Genomic DNA, 12,044 nt, shown 5'->3' with positions numbered 1-12,044 from the left:
CCGTTTATGTTGACTTTAATCTACTCATTCTTTTATGCCGATAAAGGTACTCTGACTCTATCTACTCATATTAAAAGTATAACATGCCTTTTAAAAATATTTCACTCAAGGCAAATCTGTGGTAATAAGTAATGGCAATGCAAATATATATATATATAGTAGTGATGAAAATACACCCCTAACCAATCCCTATTCTGCACAGATTGGATAATGCTCTTTCAATGCACTTTAGGAGTAGATTTTCCTGCCTTGAACAGGAAAATCCAGCTGCAAAAACACACTGAAAGGGCATTATCCAACCTATGCAAAGGGTTATAGATCAGTTAGCTAATTATTGCCATAGGCTAGGTAAGCCTTAGTCAACTTTTTTACTAGAGAAACCTATGGAACATTCTTCAGGCTTCGAGAAACCCCAGAAGTGGTGCAATCATGCAGAATATGGTTGGGAAGCATAGCTGTAGACATGCCCACCTGGGGCCCGTCCTCTTTCCATCTTTCCAGGTGTATCTCTGGGCATTTCGGGAGGGGAAAACGGGCTGACCTGACCATATAAGGTCATATCACCCGATAAATGTTTAACAAATTTTAAAAATATATTAAAATGAATTAACTCCCACCCATTCGTGAAGCCCTTCCAGGGCTGTCATGGAACCCTGGCTGAGAAACCTGGGCTGTGTGAAACAAGCATGACTTTTGCCTTCCAAATCAAAGGAGGACAGATGAACATGTGGATGTTCTTAGGGAAAACGTACCAAAGAGTACAATATCAGTGGTGGCCTTATGGCCCCGTTGTTGGTGGCTTGTCAACTTCAGTCCCAGCTGCTCAACCCCATTCCACCTTGCTGGTCTCTGCCCCCAGCAGTGGCATCTGTGGAAGAAGTTGGGTGTTGGGAACACTGAATTCATAAATGGTGTCCTGGGTGTCCAGCAGAGTCCCTGGAAAGGTGTCCCCCTCATCACCTTCTAGGCCCCTTGTCTCCCAGACTTTGCAGCTGTCTGTCACTGTGCTGTGGCTTGGGTGTCTGGCTGAAAGAACTGACTGTGTTGGGATTCAAGGGGACTGACCTGATCTATTAACTGTGAAGATCTTCATTAGGTCAAAAAGCAAACTCTTTGCTAAGCAAAGGTTTCATTTATTGATCCAAGCAAGCACACTCCTACAGAAAGATTAATGGAACTGGTATATATCTCCCCCCGCAAGTTTCCTCCCTCCCATGGGAAGTCTTTGAACAAGTTGGGTGTTTTACAGCCAAAGCATCCTGATAAGACTCCTGACTCCAGGGCAGCAGGGGGGAGCGGAGGGGGATGGGGGATGGTCTGAGAAGGGCAGGAAAGGAATGTGGAGGGGGAACAGGCATCATAGACTAAACATCAGAGGCAAGCTCTAAGTTGCAAGGCCACATTCTGTATCTGGCCACAAATAACAACTTAAATCATGGCAGAACCATGTAGCCACTGGCTGGCCTGCGGTGACCTGGAACCAGCCACCAGTCCACATTTGAACTGTATTTGGTCTGCAAACAACAGCCAGTTCCAAGTTAGGATGGTCTCCATTCGTGGTCAGTCATATCCATTCTGCAATACCGTGTGGAGTCACTGGGCTACATAAAAACCCAGTCCTGTGGCTATCAGTGGCGTGTTGTGGGCCATTATCATGTGCAGCAGGAATCTGTTGCTTGCTCCCTTCACAGAAGTCTGCCTGCCCTCCCATTACGGAATTTTAGCTGGACTATCACTTGATCTTAGCCAAAAGGCGAGAAGAAATGTTTCTGCATTCTTAACATTCTAATGCATTCTTAAATTCTAATTCATAGATTGTATTAGTTATTTAGTATTATTTGTACAATACTGGGTTGGATTGTTATTATTGGAGGGTGGAGGGAGGGAAATTGATTTTATAATTGATGTAGTTAAGGAGGGAAGGACTGGAGAGCAACAGGGTGCAAGAGCTAAAAAAGCAGGTTGAGAAGACAGGAAGGGGCTGGGCATCCTGACTGTTGAGGAGTGTGGGAGATATGGCTGTGGGAGAAGATGTTCTAAATTAAAAGGTGTGAGATATGGACATGCTCGCACTCTTTCTAATCTTTGTCCCATCCCATGATGCAAAGGTGAGGGAACTAGGAGAGTTAACCTTTCTCCAACGTTGCTACTGTGTAATGTCAGGTCATAAACAATAAATCATCCTCAACAGAATTTTTCATCAGAGCAAAAAAGTGGACCTGACATGGCCACAAGACCTTAGCACGGGAAGGTGAGACAATTACCTTCAAAGAACTGGCCTTGCCCGTTTATCAGTTTTCCACCAATCCCAGACAAAATGTTGGGGGGGGGGTTGTGATGTTGGTTTGAGAGGCTTTCTCCTTCAGAGCATTTCCTATCCCAACAATTCCAGACAATGAATGTGTAGGTTAGTGCAGGACGCAGTAGAAGTCTGGCCATCTGTTTGGTGTACTGGCTACCTAATGCATTGGCAGATGCCCTGTCGAGGTTCCTAGAGCTCGTGGCGGACTGAAAACTGCAATTCCCCAGATTACTGATCAATGTCCATATGGAGAAGTCCAGTTCCTCACAGAACTTAGCTTTGTGTCAGCCATGGTGACACTAGGACTCCTTCAGTTTGTAACTGGTCTCACACACCAAGTGGGCCACTCCCTGGATTTAATCTTTGCAATGGGGATACAAAAGGGCCCAATACAAGCAGCAAGAATGCCATGTTAGACAACTTTGCTCTAAAGGCTCGAATTAGTACCCCACTCCCTGTATAAGCAGAGAGCAGATTTATGCTTGCCCAAGGAGACAAATGGATCCAATAGGATTCCAGAATGTTGAACTTACAGCAGTGTTCTGCATGGTAGATCACGGGCTACTCACCCAATGCCTAGCAACATTGGGATATAGGCATGACCTTGAAATGGTTGCAGTCCTTTTGCTAGGGTGAGGGACAGAAGTTGCCTATAGGGGAGAGTACCTCCCAGTGATATGCCCTAGCATGTGGGGTTCCTCGGGGAGTAATTCACTCCCTGATGTTGTTAACATTTACATGCACCCAGCTAATCTGGAGTTTTGGCTACAGTGTCATCAATATGTTGATGACACCCAGTTGTATCTGCTGATGGATGGCCACCCATCTATACCTCCATGTACACTGGCTAGTTGTTCAGAGGCTGCGACAGATTGGCTCAAGCAGAGTCAGATGAAGTTGAATCCAGCTAAGACAGAGGGTCTCTGGCTAGGGTGGCATATAAATTGTAATATAAGTAGATGTTTCCAAAGTAAACAGAACATGCATCTCATTGAGCAATAGAGATGCATCTCATTGAGCAACAGAGGCAAAGTTCATAGAGTCAAGGGCATTTCTGCAGATAGCAGTTGCCAAAACAACACGTGTGAACCACCTCCTGGGGTTATTTCTCCCCCTGCTTTCAGGGCTCTGTTGTAAAACGGGCATCCTGGGCCTGGACGTGTGAATTCCAGGAGAATAGGGAAGGGTTTCAAAGCAAGTGAAAGGATGAAGTGTGACCACCTTGTGTTATTACCAAGGTACAGAAGCAGCATGTCATTGGGGGAAACATCAGGTTTAAAGGCAATTAATGCATTCCTGTTCTTCCGCCTACTCACTGGCAGTTCCAAGGAGAAACAGGTACAGGGCAGATATAAGTAGTACCAAGGAGTTTTTGCCCTTGGCTGACAGAGAGAGAGATGGCAGAAAATATATCTATACGTGTAGGCAGGCAGAGAATTCCGTTGCATCATTTCGTTGGGGAACATTGCCAAGGAATTCCCTAGGCTGAGAATCTTCAAATTTCAAGCCTTTTGTTCTTCTAGCCCAGTGGTTTAGTAGGAAACGTAGGTCTAGAAACCCCTCTGTCTTTCAGTTCATATTATGCAATTTCTCCTCTGAAATGCAGTTTGTTCTTCAAAAGAAAACATCCCCAGGGATGCAGAAGACACGGTGTTATTTATCTTCCCTGCCAGTACAGCTTTGTCCCGCTCTGTAAATTCTCTAGCGGATACTCAGGTAACGGACACTTTTGCTTCTTCTCTCCAGAGGAGCTGCCAGTATGTAATGGACCTCAGCACTCAGAGATCTTTCCTGACATGTAGTCTAAATTTTCCTCTGTTGTACCACAGTTCCAATTTGTTTCAGCTTAGCATCTTCTTCTTGCTTTGATTTCATGCCTTTCAGATACACTCCAAGAAAGACATTTATCATAAGCTTCCCCCCACCCTCCCTTCTCATCGTTTAACATGCAGGGAGCAGCGTCCACAAATGAATCTTCCTCGCTGTTTAATTATTTGTAAAGCTCTTCCCTGAACTTACTCCAGAACATTGGCCACGAGATGCCGTACTACAGGGGAATTGTCACACAGGAAAGCCAATTTATGGCCATTTGGATCCATAAAATACTCTCCACCTTCTCTGCCACACGCTTCTTTGTGTGTGTATTTAATTTTTCCGATTAAAATGGCATTGGAAACGTATACCCGTGCTGCCATAATCTGTCATACCTTAACATGTGCTGTTTTCCATATTTCTGTTGTTCTTTTTTCCCATATTGTGTAAAATAATACTTCCCCTCTGAAACAATTCTTACTTTCATCAATAATTCTTATTTATTTTCAGCCTTAAAGAACCCACAAGACATGCTTTGTTTTGTTGTGTTTTTTTGCTTACTCCTTTTCCTTCCACTTTTAATGCCATTACTTAACTTTATCTGAGCTCTTCCATAATACTGGGGCAGATTCTCCCTCCATTCCACCAAGTGAAGTCTGAAGCTTGTTCTAGACTCAGGTGCCTTTCTACACCTTCAGCGGCTCTTCAGTGTCAGCGATAGGGTTGTGGGTGTCCTACGTGGTGCAGGGGGTTGGACTAGATGACCCAGGAGGTCCCTTCCAACTCTATGATTCTATGATTCATTCAACAGAAAGGCAAGTTTAAATTGGAGGAAATCTTAGTTGGAAGGAGAGCAAGTTGGAAGAAGGTTGGAACCATAGTAACGTCTGCAAGTTTCTGCCCCCATTCCCTTCTTTGAATCACTACGGTGGCATGGAAGGAAACATTACATGAGCCAACAAAAGGGGTACAGTGTCTTTGGATAATCATTTATCTGGCAAGGAAACCCCTCCATTCCCTTGCAGTTTAGGAATGACATTGCTTCTGGAAGGAGCCGTTTCATGTCCGTATGAAATGAGTCATCACCACACCAGTCTGCAGCCCTATCTCAAAGCCAGCTGCATGCCATGTAACCAGTATCAGGAAGGGGCAGACATTACCATGCTTTCTAGGCCTCAAAGCAAAAGCCCGCAAATGTAGCACCCAGCACAGCATGAGAGGCACAGCAATGTTATGATGGTATAGGAATTCTCCAAAGCCAAACAAAAGGAAATTGTATTATGCACAGGCTGTCCTGTTTTTAGGCCTGTTTCCATTCATGTTCCTACCACTTGGAGGGTAGCTGTAAGGTATGGTCGACAACTGAGTAGAAGAAGAAGAAAAAGAAGAAGAGTTGGTTTTTAAATGCCGCTTTTCTCTACCAGGAGGAGTCTCAAAGCGGCTTACAGTCGCCTTCCCTTTCCTCTCCCCCCAACAGACCACCTGTGAGGGAGGTGAGGCTGAGAGAGCCCTGAAATTACTGCTCAATTAGAAAAGTTTTATCAGTGCTGTGGTGAGCCCAAGGGCACCCAGCTGGCTTCATGTGGAGCAGTGGGGAATCAAACTTGGCTCGCCAGATTAGAAGTCTGCTCTCCTAGCCACTACACCTTGCTGATTAGGACAGAGCAAGGGGAAAGGGGGAAGATGACATGTAGGCACAGAGGATGCTCAACCGGTGGGAGGGTCCACTTTGACCACTCATGGTCATCTTATGGTAATTGTAGTCCATGGACATCTGGAGAGCAATAGCTTGGCCACCCTTGCCATATATCAGCTTCTGCTTCTGCTTGCCGCGGACCGTTGCGGAGTGGTGGGCGGAGAGGGTGGCCCGGGGGCCCGCGCACGCACGGCAGCCCCAGCGCAAATGCGCATGCGCGGACTGCCGAGCACGCGCGTTTGCGCGGCAGTCTGCGCATGCGCGTTTGCGCCGCCGCCATGCCGGCGGCCGAGGCTTCCCTTCCCGACCCCTCTAGGCCGCGAGCTAAAGCGGCCGATTAGCTTGCGGCTCGGCAAGCTTCTCTTCCCTCCCCTCCCAAAGTGAGAAGCTTGCCGGGCCGCAAGCTAATCGGCCGCTTTGGCGGCCGATTTGCTCGTGGCCTGGTGAGCTTCTCGCTTCCGGGGGGGAGGGAAGAACGAGCCGCGGCCCAGCGCCAAGGCCTTCGGGCCGCGGGCCGCGGGTTGGGGAACACTGCCATATAGGGCGCTTCTGCCCCCTAAGTAAGACGGCTCTTATCTTCTTGTTGTCAAAGTTGGCCAATTCAACTCCAGTTGTTGTCCTTTCTTACTTTCCTCCTTATATTTCTGTATATACGCTTTTTAAAAAGCTGAATGGAACATTTGTTTCTCAGACATCTCATTCTGAATTCTACAGGCTGATTATGCGCTTCATCAAGACAAATCTTCTGGGATGAATTTTTTGCTGAGCTTTTTACCAAAAAAAAAAAATTCACATTCCCGTTTGGTTTGTGTGTTATGAAACAGAGAGAGGAGAGGAGCCCAGCTGCCGTCTCAAGTGCTAAGCTAAATTCTCAATTGTTTTAACCTCGCCTTTGAGTATAAACACAGCCTCGTCTCTCTCACTGTGTTCTTTTAGATGAAAGACGAAGCATAGCATGAAACGTGATTGCATCTATGTCTCTGCTCCCATCCTTTGTTCAAATATGTATCACCTTCCTTTCCTTCCCTCCCCCTTCTGTGCATTGATCAGATGGCTTCATAGGTTTACAGTAACCTCCCAGATACCTTTCTTTAAATGAATGTATTGTTGTTACCAAGTACCCGTGCGTCTCCTTAATTCATGTCACTTTGTCCTAATATGCTCTCATGCAGGTGTACCTGGTGAGTTTCATCTGTTTCAATTTGCCTCCTCAGCTAGTTTTACTAGATGCTTCCTTCCCTCCCTCCCCCCCACCCAATTTTCTGATTTTGTATACTCCAAATCAGTTGGCACTGAATAGATTTCTTTTGCTGTCTGGGTTAATCCCAGCTGGCGAAGCTGGATACAGTTTAACATTGGTGGCATTTAATTCTGGGAATACTTCCCTCCCCCTCCTAATCCTGCACATACACGTTTCCTATGTGTCATTCACCACTGAAAACTTTTCTTGCTTATTCTGCAGCAACATAATTGTCGCTGGTACCAATTTTAAGATGATCGAATAGGTTTATTGAACACCTAGAGGGCTTGCCCTGCGTGTACCACGGGGGTGCCTTATCCTTGTTAGGCCACAAGCTGTACACACATTGTCTGGAAGATGCAGTGTGACAGATTTGTGGCAGTCAAGATAGTTCTTATGCTAGGGAGAATCCACAGGATTGTTGGGAGGCCCTCCAAAAGGATAGAGAGAAAGCTAAAAGAAAGGCTCCAGATATTCCAATGGGGGTCACACCCCAGGCTTGATGAATCAGAAATGGAAAACCAGGTGCTCTAAGTCAGAAAAATGTGCCTTACTAAGGTTTACCACCATTAGAGAAAGCTGTTTTCCATCAGAGAAATGGCGTGAGAAGGCACCTTTATTTTATGTATTTAATTCATTTATACCCACCTTTCTCCCCCACCTTTCTTCCCAATGGGAACTCAGAGCTGCTTAGATAATTCCCTCCTCCACTTTATCCTCACAACAACCCTGCGAGGAAGGTTAAGATGAGAGATGATGACAAGTCCAAAGTCACCCAGAGATCTTTCTTAGCACCAGTTGGAGATTCGAACCTGGGTCTCGCAGATACGCCTAACTCTCTTAACCGCTACAAAACCAAATCAGAGTCCAATGGCACCTTTAAGATCAACAAAGATTTATTCAAGGTATGAGCTTTCAAAGAGTGCTTGCACTCAAAAGCTCACGCCTTGAATAAATCTTTGTTGGTCTTAAAGGTGCCATTGGACTCTGATTTGGTTTTGTTGTGCTGCTTCAGACCAACGCAGCTACCCACTTGAATCTCTCTTAACCACTGTACAACACTGGCTTTCATACACCATTCTCATACAATTACCAGCACTGCAACCAGTTATTGTTTTTTTAGGGTCAAATAATCCATCTAGGCGTCCAGATATTTGGTTATTTCATCCGTACCAAATTTTGTTGGTAAATAGCTTTAATTGTTCTCTCCTCCATCTTATCAGCCCAGTGAGGTAGGTTAGGCTGCGTGTCCATGACTGGCCCGGTATCACACCTCTTAAAAGGAGTGTGCCGATTGCCAACAGGATAACAGACAAGTCCTGGTTAATTTTGCTTGTTTCGCATTAAACTGTTTATTGAGCCTGCACAGATTAATTTAATTACTTGCTACATTCCATGTACTCCATTTATTGGCTCCAGCATCACACTCAACAAGCTTCCACGGTAGTCCCACACTCAGTTGCACTAACGCTGGCTTTAGTCACCATGATCCCATTTCTGCTACAGCAGCTCACATGAAATGTAGACCTAACCATTTTTAGCCCTCCCCGCCCTCCAATTTAGTTAACATTGCAGGAATCTAAAGCAACGTGGTGTTGTTGTTTTTAACCTCCAATTAAGTGATGTTAAATTACTGAACATCCACCATTCCCTTCCACTCCTTGTTAATTAGAGGTATCTTTGTCACATTTATATCTTTCCCCTCTTCCAAGAAGTGCTGGGCATATAGATGTAGCCTTTCCAGTTGATCGGTTTTATCTCCATTGCATTGATCTTATTGATAACAGTACTGAAGTTGACTGTGAGTTTGTAAGGTTTTAAGCGAGATACATTTAAAGGAAACATTTTAAATGGGATGTGTAAAAACAGTGGCATGCATTGGTTCATATATCATCGAACTGGATATTCTTACGGTTTCCCAGTTTTGAAATCCAGCGAATGAAGTCACTTTTCTTAGTAAGGTTATCAGACAGAAACATCAATCCAGTTATCAAGGCGAGATAGTTAACTTGCCTTGTAAAATCTGGTACTGTTTCATCTGGTTTTTTTTCCCCTTTTTAATTTGTAGGCATAATTACAGATTTTAATTGCTTTTGTTAAATGGCTTTGGAGCTGTCAAAACATTCAAGGCTATGCAGCCCAAGTCAGAAAAAAAATGAATTTGAAAAAAGCCATTGTTAAGGACCCTGATCCTGTGGGATAGAGTGAGATGTTCAACTAGTAAATAAAGTACTCAGTATGGCAATGCTGAACAGGATCACACCCTTATAATCCCCTTGACACCAATGCTTGTAGAAAGGTCTAACTCGGCTTATGATCACATTGTAAGTCTGCTTCCACTGATGGAAGAAGACTGTCGAAACTAGTACTTTTCTTGACTTGCATATTGAATTTATGAAGTGTCAAGTGTTATAACTTAACCATTGCTGGAATTCAAGGAGGTCACTGCTTTATCCAGTTTTTTTCCCCAAGGATAATTGCAGAAGCATGCATTTCATGATCCCTGGTTGAGTAGGATTATCCCCTGACTTTGATACAAAGCATTGTCCTCACTGTGAGTGGACATCATTTGCCATTGGTGACATTAGCAAATAAGCAAACATGGCTACATGGAATCATAACATTGTTGCATCCAATACACAATCCTTTATTGATGGAAGTCACTTTTTTAGAAGAGAGATTTAAAATTCTTGCCTTAGTGGAAAAGTAGCTGCAACGAGTAGCAAATAGGCACTAAAAAAGATGGACCGAATGGACATTCAGCCCCTTAAAATCATTGCTTTCAGGCTGTAAAATAAATCTGAAGAACATTTTCACTATTTCTAAAGAGTTTGCCATGGGAAACTGCAAATTTCCAGAAGGAAGGCTTTTAAGAAGGTCAAATATGATTACATAAGACGGTAAAGTCACATTTTTTCCATGAAATATGATTTTTAAAATAAATTCATGCCAGTTTTTTTAAAAAAATGGTGACATTAAGTCACTTCCATTATTCCTGTTGTAGTTGGGATTGATGCAACTGATGACAGCTAGTAACTTCCAAGCCATGTATTAAGTTTGGTGCAGTACTCAGGTTTGTGGGCAAACTCCCCTTCTCTGTACATGGTCCCATTGTGCATATTTTTTAATCCACCTTCTGAGGCCTTGTTTAGAATTTGGTGTGTACTTGCCCTACCTTTCAGAGTGGTTATAAGGATTGCTACAAGATAAAATACTCAAAGTCCTTTGGCCACTCTTGGTATCATATTGTCATTAGCATTTATAAATCCCTTGTTGACACCTTGTCTTTGCAACCTCCTATGCATATCCCCTCATTATTATAGTTGAATTCCCAACACAGGTCCCATGGGAACCTAAGACGTATATTGATTATTTGCCTTTGCACTGTTTAAAGGTCTAACGAACCATAAACACACTGTTGTAAATACACTTCAATTAATACCGTTGACATCTCATTCTCACCACAGGAACCCTATCCCCAGTATCCTAATTCTTTTTGCTAGCAATTTTAAGATGAGAAATTAACTTTTCCTTTCATTAACTGATTCGAGATGCTGGCTAAATTTCAGTTAGTGATCCTTCATATAACCAGTGTCCATTTTAACCCCATTAAGGATTGGATTTCAGTGTGTGGACTCCTATGTTATTTGACTTTATTTCACTTCTAATATAACTTTTCCAACTAAAATGCCCTCAAGGTGATTTTTCAATAGTAATAAAATGCTGTTAAAACCATCCAGCTATTGAATAGCAATATCAAGTTTAAAAAAAAGTATGAAATGGAAAAATCCCTTAACGCAGCAGTTTTCGGGGCATCGAAACAGGATTTAATTTGGGATTCACAATAAATTGGAATGGAGTTTCTGCTTTCTTCGGCTATGCGGAGTTGAAGACAAATAAGTGTCTGGAATTCAATTTTAGTGCTGTAGAAGTCTTCAAGCAATAGAATGCCAACTGTAAGGCAACAAATGGCCGAATAAGACAGACTCCTCCTCCCTTCCACTAATCATTCCCATGAACTGAAAAAAGTTTTCACTTAGATATCTTTCCTCAATCTATTGAGCTGACAGTAGTGCCAGACTAGCAGATCCAACAGTGAGGGTTTATGTGTCTTCTTAAGGGATGAGAGGGGGAGTTCAGCCCAGTGAAACTTGTTAACATCCTGCTCTCTGATGGACAGATCTCCTCTGCCTAGGGTACTGGTCCATGAGTGGACGCTCTGGGAATCGTTTGGTACCGTGTGTCTTAAAAGCTGAGGCACAGTCTCTCTAGACTTAGAGAAATCCCTGGATACCAGAATCGCTTCCACAAATTAATCAGTGCCCAATGACAGAACTTTAGGCTAAGATCAAGCATAGAGCATCTTGGTTAGCAAATATGTTCACTATTTCACTTCTTGTGACTTTTCCTTTTAGGGTTTCTTCAGTAAGCGGCTTAAAGGCTCAATAAAAAGGACCAAGAGCCAGTCAAAGTTGGACAGGAATACCAGCTTCCGTCTTCCATCTCTTCGACCTGCTGAGGAGAGGTAAGAACCTCCATGAAGTGCAAAGGGAATCTCTCCTGTCCTCTATGCAAGATCTGGAAACCTGCAATAATTTGCATAAAGGCAGGTGAAATCGGGGAGAGAACTCATGCCTGAAATAAATCTTACTTTTGTGGGGGGGGGGGGGGGTTCCCATCAGAGGTCTTGTTGCAATAAGCAGATCACATACAGCATGATAGTCCAGAGACCCAGGGAAATATTATAGAATGCTCTGTTGGGCACACATTATATCAGTAGTCCAGATGGTATATCTCACCCCAGGGAGCCACTGCCCAGAACCGCTGGAATTATATCAGGTAACCTACATGCCACAGGGACTATTCGACAGGCAAGAATCTTCAGATCGTTGAAACTGACAAGTAGCCCACGCCTGCATGAGGGTCATGTGTTGACTTAGAGATCTCGTGGCTACTTGAACGTGGGATCTCTTTTACCCGACGAGATGAAACTC

At 43.8% G+C, this 12,044-nt stretch overlaps 1 protein-coding gene across 9 annotated transcripts in view; it reads left to right on the top strand.

Annotated features, from left to right (window-relative positions):
* The window catches only part of RASAL2 (RAS protein activator like 2), a 292,197-nt gene that overhangs the window by 214,065 nt on the left and 66,088 nt on the right, over window positions 1-12,044 (top strand). For all 9 annotated transcript variants that reach the window (XM_077332483.1, XM_077332482.1, XM_077332480.1 and 6 more), the window contains one exon: window positions 11,466-11,575. In XM_077332483.1, coding sequence (XP_077188598.1) covers window positions 11,466-11,575 — 110 coding nt within the window. The remainder of the gene's footprint in view (window positions 1-11,465; window positions 11,576-12,044) is intronic.

This window comes from Paroedura picta, chromosome 4 (genome assembly GCF_049243985.1).
Source record: "Paroedura picta isolate Pp20150507F chromosome 4, Ppicta_v3.0, whole genome shotgun sequence".
NCBI lineage: Eukaryota > Metazoa > Chordata > Lepidosauria > Squamata > Gekkonidae > Paroedura > Paroedura picta.
The sequence above is the reverse complement of the archived record's forward strand: the minus strand, read 5'-3'. Positions and strand labels throughout refer to the sequence as shown.